The sequence below is a fragment of the Octopus bimaculoides genome, chromosome 4 (assembly GCF_001194135.2).
Source record: "Octopus bimaculoides isolate UCB-OBI-ISO-001 chromosome 4, ASM119413v2, whole genome shotgun sequence".
NCBI classification, from domain to species: domain Eukaryota; kingdom Metazoa; phylum Mollusca; class Cephalopoda; order Octopoda; family Octopodidae; genus Octopus; species Octopus bimaculoides.
In genome coordinates this window covers 89,267,205-89,284,178 of record NC_068984.1, presented here as the reverse complement: position 1 = coordinate 89,284,178, position 16,974 = coordinate 89,267,205, and the positions used below count along the sequence as shown (strand labels likewise).

At 38.8% G+C, this 16,974-nt stretch overlaps 2 protein-coding genes across 3 annotated transcripts in view; one reads left to right on the top strand and one right to left on the bottom strand.

Annotated features, from left to right (window-relative positions):
- The window catches only part of LOC106869982 (ethanolamine-phosphate cytidylyltransferase), a 45,841-nt gene extending 45,086 nt beyond the window's left edge, over window positions 1-755 (bottom strand). Inside the window, exon 1 of the mRNA XM_052967228.1 lies at window positions 549-755. Within this exon, the coding sequence (XP_052823188.1) occupies window positions 549-592 (44 nt within the window). The 5' untranslated portion in view covers window positions 593-755. The remainder of the gene's footprint in view (window positions 1-548) is intronic.
- Window positions 756-7,666: 6,911 nt separating this feature from the next.
- Window positions 7,667-16,974, top strand: part of LOC106869980 (palmitoyltransferase ZDHHC4) — a 41,223-nt gene continuing 31,915 nt past the window's right edge. For both annotated transcript variants that reach the window (XM_014915929.2, XM_014915928.2), the window contains exon 1: window positions 7,667-7,780. The gene's annotated coding sequence lies outside the window, so the exon portion shown is untranslated. The remainder of the gene's footprint in view (window positions 7,781-16,974) is intronic.

Below are 16,974 nucleotides of genomic sequence, written 5' to 3'. Positions count from 1 at the left end.
ATATGATACATATATAATACAAAACCACATGAAAAATAAATTATGCTGAATTGTTGCTGTTTAAAACTGAAGTGGAAAATAAAAGTAGTTGTTTAAGCATTGTTTTTTTAAAGATATCATGTAATATAATATACAAAGTACTTTAAAAAATTGTATTCGCGTTCACGCACTTTAAAAAAGCTAGAAAGCAGCTGCAAATTCCATAATCCTAATCATTAGAAATTTCTTTTCTTTGCGATCTTTGATATTGACAACAAAAATTCGAAGACCGGCTTTTCTTTATAAAAAATAAATAAATAAAAAAGTTACAAACGGAATTTAAACATCCACGTTAAAACGAATACGTGCCAAAACTATAAATAGGTAAACCGAAGGTGTAAATTATAATGATAGCGATGTGCTCATGGAGAAAGGGAAAAATGTAAAGGTTTCATTGCTGTTGAGGATCAATACACCAGTTGAATATACAGTTGTGCATTCAAAAATATAAATGTGCTTAGTGAATAAATGTACAACTGACACTGTAAATAGAACCGATATACACTCACCATCCATCAACCCAAACTCGGACTTGATTCTCGCTTTGGGCCATGTTGTGGTTGCTGTTGATTTATCGAAAATAACTAAGTGACGTTCCGTGTCGTTAGATACCGAATGTGAACGTGGAGGAGTGCTATTGTCAAGATATAAATCCAGTGACAACACCCTGCTGCTGCTTTTAATGATTGTGTAATCGTGGCAGAAAAATTATCGGGTGAACTTTAAACCATCACCGTCACTAAATGTTCTTGTTAATCTCCCTTTGCTAAACATAGCTATTTCTCTGAATTGACAGTAGTTGCTGATAAGTTTTTAAAATCTTACTAGAAGAAAGAAACGTTTATTAAGTAAAAAAATTATGCGTACAGAATTCAGTATATCACACCTGGATATTCAGTACCATACTTCAATCACGCGCGTGTATATATACATGTAAATGGTCATATGTGTATGTGTGCATTGATGTTTGTGTATATGTTAAGTTGTATATATATAAAAAAAAATTAACTTGAAACTGAAGGATTACTCAATATTTTTTGGTAGAGTGCATATTTTTATTAGGAAAATATTTAATGCGACTCCGAAGTTCGGCTTGTTCGTCGTCACCAGACTCGTTTCTCGGCCGACAAAAACATGCTCAGAAGAGGCTCTTTTACAAATATTCGCTACTCCCACCCGCCTTCCAGAGGGTTTATAGGAATGGCAGTACATACTCCTCCGCTCGCTTTCCTCTCCAAGTGAAACTTAAGAAATTGATAAAAGTGTAGCCAAAAAGCAGTGTCTTTACTCTCGTCCACTACTCAATCTTTTGTGTCATAATCACCAGACAGGGGGAAAGTTCTTGCCAAAGGAAGGCAGCCGATTAATTTTTGGTCGGTTATTAGCCTGATCCTATTTCGCAACAACAGCTGTTCAACAAAACTCCATAAATCAGTGATACTTGGACACTGAAAGTATGAGTGCAAAAATTAATGCCCCGCATGCATCTTGGACAGGTCCCCAGATGACAGCATTTCCATATCATCTATCCCAATAGCATTGCCAAACCAGGATTTCTGGCAGTTTTCCTTCGTTCCTGGGCCGAGAGTTCGCCGAAACAGGCCAACCAGTTAATTCTCGACAACACCTAGAGTTTCCCTGAAAGCGTTGTCGTTCTTCCTCACAACTACTCCTCTATAGAATGCCAATCTGCAAGTTCCACCAACCGTATTGCCCGATTTATAAAAGTTTGTGAGTGCCTGACAACATTTCAGATACAAAGCTCCCAGCCTTGGTCTTCGTTTGATCCAGGACTACATCTCCATCAAGGGGATTAGCTCTGGAAAGACATGCCTAATAAAAAGCGAGCACATCTCACCGTATAGGAAAGCTGTAGATGCTGCATCATCAATGCAATACCTGTGCAGCAACATCAACAACATACTTAGACATTTGTGCAAAGAATGTTGACAGCAAATAGACCAGTGGGACGTGTCCCTTCCACAATAATTGGAAGTGTAGACCCTCCAAAGCAAGCACTAGGGCAATGTGCTGCAGTCAAGTGGCTATATGTAACGGATGCGAGATATGCGTCGCCACCTCTGCCTTTCAGGGATAGCTTCCTTTCAGCCCTTTTTCTGGGTGAACCTGGCCACCCTGCTCGTAACCACCTTTTTACGCATCTCATTTTTATCCGTTTGGAGATCCAGACAATCAAACTCCAAGCAAATTAACTGACTGTTCGTTCAACGGCCAACGACACTGTCCAACGACACTGTCCAACGACACTGTCTGCCTTTCTAGGTACCAAGTGACAAGTCCATCGACATATTAGTCTTTGCCCCTGTGAGAATTCCCATTTAGAAAGGTACCGATCATTTCGATTTCTATGATTTCCAATACCTTTACGGTAATGTCATCTGCATATATCGACACAGATGGGTTCTCATATCTACATCAGCTTCCCCAACTCATTTGGAGTATTGCCCATGCAACGGTTTTTTCTTTTCCGGTCGTTAAGTCATGATGACAGTGGTGATGTAAGTGTTGGTGCTGTTTGATGTTTCTCTATGCTGTAAGAGATTGGCTGCTCGCAATCAAAGTGGTGGAGGCAGTGCTGCTGTCACTCGACTAAAAAGTTATGTCAAGCATTTTTGTAGATATCGTGAAGTAATTGTTGCAATTATAATGATATAAATATATTGATTCAATTAAGTCATGGTATTTTTGTATTTTAATTCATTTAGTCTTTTACCACTAGTTGGATTGCAATTATGTTGGGACACTACCGTCAAGAGTTTAGTCGTGTATATAGACTTCAACAAAATTTTAAATTTGGTGTTTTTTTTATAAACGTGAATTTGTTGAACCGCCTGTTATGGAACATCAACGGCAATTACTGGTTTTAAGTATACATACATACATACACACATACACACATACATACATGCATACATACATAATACATGCATGCATACATACACATACATACGTACATACATACATACATACATACATCAATGACTTAACTGTTTCCCTTATATCCGATGAGGCATGTTACAGGTATCTAGGGGTGGATGAAAACATACCTTACAATGGCATCTGTAATAAAACACATGTCACTAAAGAATATTACAGCCAAATAAAGAAAATTTGGACCTCGGAATTCTCTGCATTCAATAAAACAGTGGCCCACAATGTGTTTGCGGTGCCAGTACTCATACCAACATTTGGGTTGCTTGGTTGGACACTTGAGATCCGAGTCATTGATGTGAAAATCCGGAAGATACTAACAAGTACACATAATTTTCACATCAACAGTGACTTAGATCGCCTTTACCTAAAATGGAAACAAGGCGGCAGGGGCTTAACATCAATTCAAACTGCCTTTGAATGTCGTATCATATCTCTTCGGCAACATCTTTTAACCACCAAGAGTCGAAGTGCATTCTTTGACCAAGTTTGCATACATGAAGCTGGTAACATCATAAGACTTGGAAGGCAGCGCTTTGAGCAGCATTTCTTGTCTGATAACCTGTGGTTTGAAGGCACGTAAATAAGTCGTTCTTACCTCGACTTGCAGATTGTTCAGTTCTTAGCATATGTTGTCACGACCTCTCTGTCGCCACGTTTCGCCTCTGTCGCAAATAGCATGAAAAAGAGGGAAACTTTTCTTCTCTCTCGCCGACTTGACGTCATCTCTCTCCCCCTTCCAGTCTTCCTTCCCTCATACGACTCCCTGATCTAAAGATCACTGCTCCCCTGTTCTGTCTCGTAATTGTCCGTCCACCTGCGGGTGGGGTCGACGTTCCCTTAGAGAACTCCGTAGGGTCATGGAGTCATCTTCTCCCTCCCCTTCGTCATCAGAAGAGCTAATCACCCTACGAATATCCAAGACGTGATGCAGCATTCCATCCACTGATACATTATTCAGAGTACTGATTGCGGTCACCTTTTCTTTTCCTACTGCGTTGTGCACTGTGCGTTCGGGAGCTTCACCTACACTTCGTCTCTAACTTGCTGAGATGTAATCTCTTCCACCTCTAGCTGCTACGGCACCACGCTCAGGTGTCTCCATTTCTACTGGAATATGGCCCTGTGCGGGACCGATTCTTTGGTTTGCCCTACCCTGGGCGACATATTGTACCAGAAGACTGCCTCCATAGGGGAGATTCGTCCCCTCTCAGCCATGGCTTTAATCATACGGTGGTGCCGTTCCACAATCCCGTTTCCACCTGGCCTGTATGCAGCTCTGTATCCAGTCCTCCTCTATCTAAATCTTTCCTGGTTCGTGTGTGCTCGGGGCAGGATCGATCGATTGGCACCTGTTGCAATTCTCTATTATTTTCTAAACGCTCTCCTTGATAACATCGGGGTCGACTGTCCTAGCCAAAAACAACATCCTGTCGACCCCCATGTTGTGCAGCCTCCTTAGCTCAGTGCCCTCCAGCCGACAAACCGCTGCTACCCCACTCGGAATAACATCTACTGAGAAACAGGGTGAGCTGCTACAAGTACACACTGAATGGAGAAGGCAGGTTTGAGTTCGAGACAAAGGTGAACAGGTAGATATAGGAGGGCATTCTGATGTTATGGAGTGAGGAGACGACGGGCGGTGTGCTACCGTTCATGGCTGAGCCGACAAAAAATAAGGTTTTACCGGTGCTAGACTTCAGGGAATTGAACGAATGTGTCCTGTCATATGGGTGGCGAGTTAACAGACGTGTGTGGAGAAATCCTTCGTAAGTGAAGGCGAATAAGGAAAGCGGCTACGATCGTCAATCACAAGTCGGTCTATCTGCAGCTCCATGTATCAGAGAAGTTGTGGGAGTACCAACTAGTGAGGTACAGGGGCAGAACGTACTGCTTGACTCAACTGGGTTTCGGCTTGAGTTCGACGCCGAAGATCATGGCGAAGATCCTCAAGGCGGTTTTGGGCAGAGGTCAAAGTAGAGCAGGCTACCAGCTGATATCGACGATTTCTTGGTAGATGAGAATGTGGCATCGGCAGAAGAAATCGTGGATCATCTTAAGAAATTCGGGCTGACAACAAAACCGCCAGAGGCTATAGAAGGAGGTACGGCGCTGGGGATCAGGCTTGAAGGAGACAAAGTGGGCAGGCTTGTGTTTCACAGAGGAAAGGAGATCTCAGACCTAAATCGGAATATGAATAGACGAGAGCTGTTCTCAATGTGTGGGAAGTTGGTGGCTCTGAACAGCATGTAGCTATGTCTGAAGGCGAGCAGGAGTGAACTGGGGTGATAAAGAGGGAAACTTTTCTTCTCACTCGCCGACGTGATATCATCTCATCCCCACTTCCGCCTTCCGGTCTTTCTTCCGCCATATAACCTCAAATACATGCCCAAAGAAGTTGCACGACTCTACCACAACGTATCAGATGAATGGATGAGCGCGTATGAGCAGAAGACTATGAATGGATATGTTGGTAAAAAGTACCGGCATGATAGTAACATTGATCATCAAAGCAGTCTATCGTGGACCAACAACCGGATTACTACCTCCCACTTTGAAGGGTATGCATTTGCAATCCAGGAACAGATAATATCAACCTAATACCTGATGCAGAAAAGGGACAGAGATGCAGGAAAGCAGGATAAGCAGTAAAATGTGACAACCAATCAGTGGTGGCTCGTGTATAGGCACTGCAGAACTGCAGCACCCCCTATTTCCACTCGATATAATCGATAACGTTCAATATAATGAGTCCTTTTTTTCTTTAATTATTTCTTTATACTTGTACATTATATAATCCTTAAGCTTAATGTCAGTAGCCATCCCCTAGTTTATGAAGAAATGCAAAAATCCTTGTATAGAACTGTGCGCTTCACAGTTCCAGCGACGCGGTGTTTGGCTGTTGTGTGCATGCTCAAATGTCAGATATAGGAAGCTGCACACTAGGGAGAGAGAGCACTGTCGTTCACGCAGTGCCGACCCTTGTGTGCTGGTGAAAGGCAGTGTTTCTTATTGACTCCGCGTGTGTTGTACTTAAAAACGTGTTTATATTCTTGAATGTGATAAAGTGTAGAATTAGATTATTGTCCTGCTTCCAGCTACAGTGTTGCTGCCAGGATTTGAAAAACAGGGCAGATCCCCCCACCATTTTGTGATTTAGGGGGGATTTTTGAAAAACAAGGGGGAATTCGAGGCGATGTTCAGTAAACAAATTAAACACGCTACCTGGCAGTGGCTAAACCGCGAACCGATCAATAGAACTGTAAAAATCTGTAAAACTTTCCAGAAGTTTATCATTTAAGTATATATGTGACTTTGTAGATATGCAAGTATATGCACGAAAAGACATACATAAAACAAAACATACAAATCTGCACGTATGCATACATACATACATATTTAGATTGTCTGTTTGTATCATGGTTGTGGAGCCATCTAAATATGATTCTATTCAGAAGGCTGTAATATTATTTGATAGGAACACAGTACAAAAAGTACAAAAAACTTTCGGGTTAGGGTATTTGGATAATAACCAAAAATCCCTCACCAGGCAGTGTTACGGGAACGCTTTACCTGTTCAAGATAAGTTATCCAGGCACGGAATGTCAGTGCCAACGACATGTCCAAGATGTGGGCCGGACGGCGAAACCGTCCAGCACGCTTTTGTACATTGTCGAGAGCTGTCAGGCTTGATAATTTACGTCGAACACGTGTTGTCGCATCTGGGAAGAGTTCAGCTATCGGCTGAATCTATAATAAAGATTATACCACCAACTAGACTCTCGAAGGAAGGTGAGGCATGTTTTTCCTGTACAGTTGCGATGCTGAAGGAATGTATGTGGAAGATTAGATTGCAAGGATTCGTGACGGGGTCCTTCATCTCTGGCCCTAGTTTGCTACAATACTTCAAATATCATCTGAAGAGCAAGATAGAGCTAGAGAGAAGGACCCTGTACAAAAGTGTGTTTGAGGAAAGATGGAAAGCTGTTAAGAAAGGTGGGTGCAAGGAACTCTGCTTAATCGGCATTGGAAAAAAGGAGAAAATAAAAGGAAGGAGATAGCTGCTGGGCCTTTGAGGCAACAGGGCATATCCCTTACTCATAAGGAAAAGACTATTTATTTTATATCATCAATATTTTTAAATAATAGGTATCATTCGAACGCATCATAACATTTTTTGTATGTGTTGTCCTGTGCTGTCCCATCTATGTGTTGACGACTTTTATGGTTGTAATAAAAAATTCAGCTAGCAAGCCAAGCTACTCCAGACTGATGAAGAGCAATGACTCTGAAACTAGTCTCTGGATGCTGGCTTTGCTGGATGGAGGTGCTTATCTCCCCTGTTTGAAAACTTAAGGACATAGAACGCTTGTGTCACATAGCCAACTGGAAACGTTGTTTCCTGAGGCTAAATAGCAGTAGCATTCTTCCCTTTCCTGGGACTGCCACATTAAGTTGGCAACAAACCATCACTTTATCATGCTGTTACTGTATCCTACTTCAAAAGACTCTTCCTTGGAAAATGTAATTTCATTAATGCACTATAGTCTTTCTTAAGAACATCCCTACCGTTATGTTAAATAAAATTCAGTTTAGATAACTGAATTGATTAAGATCAATCTGTTACATTTATAACATTATGAAAAAAATTCGTGTGAGAGGATATATTCTATATAAGCGATTTTGTCTTTAAACACCGTTTCTTCATTTGTTCTCTACTGCTATCGATTATCATCCCCGGCGTGGGAGGTATGTTAGCACGTCTTGGAACTCAGCTTTCTTAACACGGGTTGGTATATATAAATTTATTAAACACAATTCATGTATACTGGGGTGCATTCTGAGATGTCTGCTTTCTAGAATGAAAGTTAGCTAGCTAATAATTATTTGTAATCATCTCGATTTTCAAAAAAATACTAGATGTTGTCAGTGGGTTCCTGAATTGATATTTTTAATCTAATATATTTCGATGATTGATTATTTTTTTTCAAACTTTTTGTGAGATTATTGGTACTCGACGGACATTGGAATTGTAATCTGCATTCGTTTTGATAACTACGAAACTAAATTTACATTAACTATAATTTGTAAAGGCATTGTTTTTAAATATACATTCCACCCACTATAACTCGTAAAGGCATTGTTTATATTCTTTGTAGTTTACGATTTACAGATAATTTTTATATTATTTTAGTACTGATAAACTTTAATTATAGTCTATTGATAAGAGCAAAATATCTCAACAATCTGAAATCAATATTTTGCTGATATAACACACACATATGTATGTATGTATGTATAACACATACTGGATGTTGAATATCTAACCAGTAGGTCGCTCTTGTACATATTTACGGAAACCACGGGTCTCTCATAAATATGGAACGATTTGACCTCGGCTACTCCACTAAAAACATCCCACGCCATCCAACGAACTGTTCACCCTAACCCTAACCATAACTTAATTAAAAATTAATCTTTGTGAAAAAAAAAAAAAAAATCTTAAATTATTACTGCCGAGACGCATGGAAATCCAACATTTTATAAATATTCTATTTTGATGCATAAATTTATAGGCCTTCCTAACATTGTTTCATGGTGTTAAATTTCAATATTTTCGATTTTGTTCCATAGTTAAAGCAATTAAATGCGTAACACTTGAATGCATGTCTGTGTGACAATAAGGCTCGTGCAAAGATGGTAATAAGTCCAATTTCAAACTGCTCCGTTTCAAACTACTCATCAAATGCTTTAGTAATCAGGGCTAAATACGCATGATTTATGTCTGTTTTGTGTGTATATAAATGTGGTAAGTAAAAGAAGAGAGTAAAATCTTAGAAAGATTTATAAAAGATACTTTTTTTTTTATCAAAAAGGCCTCCTTTGCAGTCACTGAGAGAGGTTTTCTCAAAATCTCTGGCCCACCTCGAATGCAAGAGCCTGATGACAAGCAGAATAGTGCAGATTTTCATTTATTTTACAAAAATATGCTTCCTTCTTATATCATCTCACTCTTAACCACATATTAGCTGAGTGTAGCTACTGTGATAAGTTAGTTTTAAAAATATAATAGTATATAATAAAAGAAATTAGATGAGCTTAGTTAATTAAGTTCATCTTGAAGTAGGTATTGACAATTAATGACAAAAGCTTTTATGTCTAAAAAGAAATTTGCTTAACAAATTTGTACATCTTCCCTATATCATCATTATCATCATTTAATGTCTATGTTCCATGCTGGCATGGATTGGATGATTTTGGCCAGATCTGAAGGGATCCATTGTCTGCTTTGGTAAACTTTTTATTCTAACAACAACCACTTTACAGCATGTACTGGGTGCTTTTTTCATGACATCAGCAGTAGTGAGTTTGCCATGCAGCTTACAAGACTATAAACCCTTGGGAGATGAGGAGTAAAAAGGGGTAAAATAAGGAAGAAAATGACCAGAACAGAACAGGTCTCTTGCTGTAGAGCAACTACATGACTACTCACATTTTAGAAGAGAGGTTGGGAATGATCAAGTGGAGGTGTTAGTGTGGACTTTCAAAGTACAAGGTTGGTAGGAATAAGTGAAGAAGCGGGACCGAGGGTGAGTTGGGGGAGATGGAGATATCTGTGCAGACCAGCAGAACAGTAATGATGATGCAGAAAATAGAAGGATGAAAGGAAGATGACATAATTTGGGTCAATTGCAGGAGTGGGTAGAGAAGAGAGAGGCAGGTGTAGTATATGAGGTGGGTGAGACGTATGGTGGATGAGCAAGGAAAGTGCTGGTGGAGAGAATGTTAATGGATGAAGGATGGATAACAAGTGAAATGGTTCTGGGTTGTAAGAAAAATAAGTGGTATTAAAGAAGAACTGCTGTTAGGGAGGTGATGGAGTGTCTTGAAGAGGAAGGAAATTGGGTAATGGTCCCAGTTGTGCATAAACACACACACAGACAGCTCTATCAGAACTCAATTTTACTGAGGTGGGCAGGTTTTCTTCAGAACCACACATTCAGTCATTCTGGTCCTTTGTCATCACCTTCATGAGGTTCAAGGTCCTGAGATCAGTCTTTATCACTTTGTCTCAAGTCTTCCCAGGTTTCCATCTTCTGCAAACTTCATCTGCATCTAGCAATACACACTTCTTTATACTGCTGTCCTTTTTCATACACACCACATATCAATATCAGAGTGGCTTCCTTTCTTGCACTACATCTGATTCTTCTTATGACCAGTTTTTCTCTTAGCACATTTGTACATGTTCATGCTCATGTACATTAACTGTCCAATGGAGCATGCTTTCTTCATTTCTTTTCAGTCTTCTCAACTGCCCTGCAGAATGGGCTGACAGCTTTTATGTGGCACCAGCACAGGCAAGGTCAGTTTTGGCATAGTCTTTACAGTTGAATGCTCTTCTAAACACCAACTACTTTACAGTGTTAACTGGATGCTTTTTACATGACACTTGCACTGACAGGGTCACCAAGTAACATGCAAAACAAAGATCCCTTGAGAGAGTAAGAGGCATTGGACTTGTGCCAGAAAGACAGAAACGTGTGTGTTGCTGTAGAGGATATACATAGTTACCCAGTCAGAGAGAGAGAGAGAGATGGTGGCAAAGTGCCAGGGCATACCCTCAAGGTATGGGGTTCAGAATATAAATGGTAGGGTATTGTCAAAGGTGCATGAGTAAGGAGTAGAGACTTCACATGAATGCAAAGAGTGTGGGGATGGCGAATACAGTGACTAATGAAACCTTGGTATATAGCTGTGGTGGGGAACAACAGGATAGCAATGATATAGGGAGCAGGGTATTGAGGAAAGAATCAGGGAGCAAGAGATAAGTAGAAGCATAGTGCATGAAAAAGAGGAAATGTGAGGAGGAAAATAACACTGACATCTCATTTTAACAGATATATTTATCAAAATTACATAAAAATATCTTGAAATACTAAAGAGACAATTTATTCAATAAAATCGTCATTGGCTTCAACTTCGGAACCTCCTGCAACTCTTCTGGACTCTCTCCTTGTTTAAATTGGTCAATGCTGCCATAGTCCTTGCCTTCAGTTCAAAGAGTTTTGTTGGTCTTTCACTCAACTGTGCTCAACACATAATAATCAAGGGGGTTGCAGTCTGGTGAGTTAGGTGGGCAGATGTTAGGGGTGATGTGGTTTCGGAAATTAACAGTCATGACTGGGTTCTCCTGCTTGTGTCGCATGGTGCAGAGTCCTGTTGCCAGATATAGAGTCTTCCAGCAGCCACCCTCTTGACCCAAGGCAGCACTATCTCCTTCAGACACTTGATGTAGGCCTCTGTATTAAGTGTGAGGCCATATGGGAGATGACTGGAGGCATAATGTCGCCATCACTAGTGATCACACCAAACACCATGATGTTGACTGGATGTTTGATTTTTATCACTCTCGCTACATGTTTTAGGGACACAGTAATCCAACGGTTGTTCTGTGTGTTCACCATCTGTTGGTATTGGAGCTTCCGGCGTGAATGCCAAACAGTACAGCATGTTGTTTCCAAATTTCTGGCTGAGGGAATTGCATCATGAAGCTTTTTTCTCACAGACGGTGCCCAACTGACCCTACTCTATACTATATACAAAATCAAAAACAAACAATGCACATGTGCGAAATTAAAAATATAAAATGGTGACAATTTACCCATCACACCCTGTACACACACACACACACACATATGATATCATTATAGCCACTTTTCTGTGCTTGCATGGGTCAAATGAAATTGGTTGAGGAAGGTATTTTTCAGATTTGTTTCTGTTACCAACCCACACCTATTTCCAAGCAAGGTAATATTTTCCTTAGTCCTTTGGACACAAGCAGTACAGTGGCCAGATATGTTTTTGAAAGTGATTGCAAATGAAAAACAATGCTTGTATGATGTTCAAAACTACCTTGTCTTGACATTATGCAATGTGAAAATGAAGGGAGACAAGTAGACACCCTCATATTTTCATATACATATATATAGCAGGCTTCTTTCAGTTTCCATCAACCTAATCCATTCACAAGGCTTAGTTTAGCCTGAAACTATAGTAAAAAGCACTTACTCAGGGTGCCATGAAATGGGACTGAACCTGAAACTATGTCTTTGTGAGAGAACTTCTTAACCACAGCCTTCCTTATATCTATACACTTGCTCAAGGTGGCATGCAAGTGCATAACTGCTACTGTAGTACTGTAGGCAGTGTGTTAATCTAATTTATATATATAAAATATTATCATCCTTTAATGTACACTTTTCCATGCTTGCATGGGTCAGACAAAATTTATTCAAGGCAGATTTTCTACAGCTGGATGCCCATCCTGTCACCAACCCTCATCCGTTTCCAAGTAATTTAATATTTCTCCATGGCCAGACATGTTCTCGCAGAATATTGGAAATGAATGACATTACTTACATAGCAGTAATAATCATTTCAGTTATCAGCTGATGTCAAGACAAGGAGACACAAACACACACTCACACATACATATACATGTATTACATATATATGAAAAGCTTCTTTCAGTTTTTGTATACCAAATTCACTCGCAGTGTTTTGGTTGGCTCAGAGCTATAGTACAAGACACTAGCTGAAGGAGTAAAGCAGTGGGACTGAATCTGGAACAATGTGGTTGGGAAGCAAACTTCTTATCACACGGCTTTACCTGCACTTATCCCACAGAATCACGCATATGTGGTACCTTATAGTTCTAAGTTAAAACTCTAAAATGTAAGAAACAGTTATTCTATTATTATCTTTAATAGGTAGAAGCTAAAGCAAGACTGGTATTTGGTTTATTATTAGCAATATATCAATTATTTCTAACACTAATGTTACTGCAAGTGAAAATCAATAAGCTTCAAGAATGAAGTGAATAATAAATGGAAGATATTTTGAAACAATTCTGTGTTCACAAAATGGATTGTAAAATGTTTAATAGTATAAACAATAGCTGCTTTATATATCCAGTTGAAATCCTTGCAATTTCTTTATTGTGTTTCTATTCATGTTTTCTTAACTTTTCTTTACACTTTGTTTGTTGAATAACATAAGGGCTGACTTCATATATCTGAGTACAGATGAAACTGAAGTGGCATTCTTAATGTTTGGAATGTGTTGAAACTTAATTTCCATACTTGATGTTCAAAAGTATCAATGATTTTGTAATCCGGTATTGGATTTTTGGGTTTCAATGCAAGATACTTGCTACTTGGTAGAATGCCACTTACATTATTTTGCTGAACAATTATATGGAATAGAAATAGATGGACTACTAAGGTATTAACAGCTCTGAGGCATTATAGTTTGTGTGGTTTTTTTCTTTTATTCATTTCAGTTATTTGACTGAGGCCATGCTGTAGGACTGCCTTTAGTCAAAGAAATCAACCCCAGGACTTATTCTTTGTAAGCCTAGTACTTATTCTTCAGCCTCTGTTGCTGAACCGCTAAGTTACGGGGACATAAACATACCAGCATCGGTTGTCAAGTGATGTTGGGGGTATAAACACAGATACACAAGCACATACATATACATATATATACAATGGGCTTCTTTCAGTTTCCGTCTACCAAATCTACTCACAAGGCTTTGGTTGTCCCGAGGCTATAGTAGAAGACACTTGCCCAAGGTGCCACGCAGTGGAACTGAGCCCGGAACCATGTGGTTGGTAAGCAAACTACTTACCACACAGCCACTTCTGCACCTATGAGTGGGGTTGCACATAATTTACTAACAACTTTTTAAATTTGTTTCTTTACTTATGTTTAATGTATCAATTTTGCAAATTATTGCTGGAAATAGTCTATTGCAGTATTTACCTATTTAGCTACTTAAGTTGTCATAACAGTCTTGTGATTTGCTTTTCTATATTATTTAGGAATATACTTTTGAAAATTTATTTTAGTATTGTATGTTGGTGCTTTATAACATTGTGAACCAGTCTTTTGCAAAGGTAAAGTTACCATTATTGTCACCTAATTAAAATATACATTTGTGTTACAATGGGGTTGGATATGGTATTGTGAACTAAATATAAGACTTGTTTTAATCTACTGGTTCTAGGAAAGTGAAACCTTTTTAAATTTCAGTTTTGAATAACAATACATTTTCTGCTCTTTGTCCTCTCAATTTCCCAGAATCCAATTTGTTTCTATCATTATATCATGAAGGTGGACAGTTCTTTGCAGATTTTGTAGAAAATAAAACTGTAGATCTATTATTAATTTTATTATGAGTAATTTTACTGAATTCTTGCTCTATTAGTACTTTGAAGCATGATTCTATTTTATTTCAATATTATCTCATATCAGATTCAGTACTCATTGGCATAATTTTATGAATGTGACACTTGTTGTTTTAATTACTTGCTTTTTTACAAGTAACACTTACCAACATTATCATCATTGTCGTCATCATCATCATCATCTTTTTTAAACACTTGGATGTATTACATTTTTATCAGAAGTATTTCTAACATTTTAAAGGTGAAAATAATGGCTTATTTCATGTTAAAACTATGGTGTGTAAGAAATTTTCTGATATTTAAAATTATTTTTACCCTGTGACAGTTTACTATAATCTGTAAATATGGTAATGAGCATACAGTTGATAACCTGTGATCTGAAATTATTGGAACTAAAAGTATTTAAAATTTCAGAATGATTGTTTATTTTTTTTCAGTATGATATGGCAGCTTAAGAGATGGGACCCACCCAATTTTATGCATGTTCCCTATTGACGTTTCATACTACAGCTTATATATGCCATATTCTAACGTGTATAAGGAACCCTTTTTGTCAAAAATTAGGTTAAAAAAATATGGGAGTTTCTTATACATGGATAGTATTATAATCCCTTACAAAACCTTTCTTCCAAATTTAAGCCCCCAAAATTAGTGGGTTTTTTTAATACATGTTAAAATACGGTATGTTATGAAAATAAAATTATATTAATTTGGCACTATTTAGTTTTACATGACATATAGTAGCTTTATTTTGGGACTGCTTCACTTTTCACGAAAGCAAATCTACTTTTACACTTTCATTTCAGCTTGTTAACCACATAAAGCAGCTATATATCACTTTTCCTTTCCCATTTTATATTCACATATAATACCCCCAACGTTTTGGAAACTTTTCTGAGTTCTTTAGGAAATTTTTCATTTCTCTTGATTCTCTCTCTTGAAAATGTTTAGGTTTTGAAAGTTTGGGGATTTCAGAATTTCTGATACACAATTAACAAAATTAATACTGTTCTTGATATTCCATTTTCATTTGAGTTGTACTACTTTACAAAATTCTTCACTTTTTCTACTCATGACATAAACTATAGTTTGTGATTTTTTTCATTGCTTCTATTACTATTCCCTTTTTTATATTAAGAGCATAACTGCTGAAATTTATAGAGTAACAGATAATCTGCAGAACCATTGCTATCTGAATTGAAAGCCCTTAAAAGCTCATGAAAGATATACATTGTGATTTGGGGGCCTAAACTGGTCTTTCAGACCCCTAACATTGTGTATAACATAGTGTTCTGCAACTACTGCTGGTGTGGATTATCTACAATATTTCAGTTTCTTGGACTCTCTCTCTCTTTTACTTGTTTCAGTCATTTGACTGCGGTCATGCTGGGGCACCACCTTTTAGTTGAGGAGATCGACCCCAGGACTTATTCTTTGTAGGCCTAGTACTTATTCTATCGGTCTCTTTTTGCCAAACCACTAAGTTACGGGGATGTAAACACACCAGCCTCGGTTGTCAAGTGAAGTTGGGGGGACAAACACACACACATATATACGACGGGCTTCTTTCAGTTTCCGTCTACCAAATCCACTCACAAGGCTTTGGTCGGCCCGAGGCTATAGTAGAAGACACTTGCCCAAGGTGCCACGCAGTGGGACTGAACCCAGAACCATGTGGTTGGTAAGCAAGCTACTTTACCACACAGCCACTCCTGCGCCTACTTAAAAAGACTATAAAAGAGTATTTACAATTGGTTGGTAAGTAGAGAAAGATGGTTGTAGAAGAAATTCTTGGAACTGTGTGGTGTGCCTAATTTGGAGGGGAGCGTTAGTGAATCTTATGGGAATGGTGTATGCTACATGTGTGAGAAGTGCTATGAGTCATGGGAAACAAACATGAAATATCAGAGAAAGCTGGAAAGAATAGAAATGAGAATGGTTTGGTGAATCAACAGAAGATCAGTGAGTAAAGAAGACAAGCAATGAATCAGAGAGAATAAATGGAATAGAGGCACTGATGGATGTTTTGGGGAATGTCAAATGATGAAGGAATTTATTTTGAATGCAGTCTAGAATTGATTAGAGAGAGAGAGAGAGAGAGAGAGAGAGAGAGAGCTGGATTCAATTATATTAAAATGAAGGCTAAAAGATGGAAGAAATGGCAATAAATACAGGACCCCAAGAATGACCATGGGATCGTACCTAAAAAGTCAATCTCTGAGGCACAAGTCCGGACAGGGTTGTTTATAGAAGACCAGCAGTCACCCATGCATATCAGCCTCCCCTCTTCACGCCACCAATGTTATTCAGGAGAAAGGCAAAAGCTAATACAGCTTGGCACCAGTGACATTGCGACTCATTTCAATAGCTGAGTGAACTGGAGCAACATGAAATAAAGTGTTTTGCCCAATAACACAACACACAGCCTGGTCCAAGAATCAAACTCTTTACATCATGATTGTGAGCCTGACGCTGTGACCACTGAGTCATGCATCTTCACACAGGAGAATATTGATTATAGGCGCAGGTGTGGCTGTGTGGTAAGTAGCTTGCTTACCAACCACATGGTTCCGGGTTCAGTCCCACTGCGTGGCACCTTGGGCAAGTGTCTTCTACTATAGCCTCGGGCCAACCAAAGCCTTGTGAATGGATTTAGATGGAAACTGAAAGAATTCCGTCGTGTATGTGTGTGTGTGTGTTTTTTTTGTATCTGTTTTTGGACCCCCCCCCC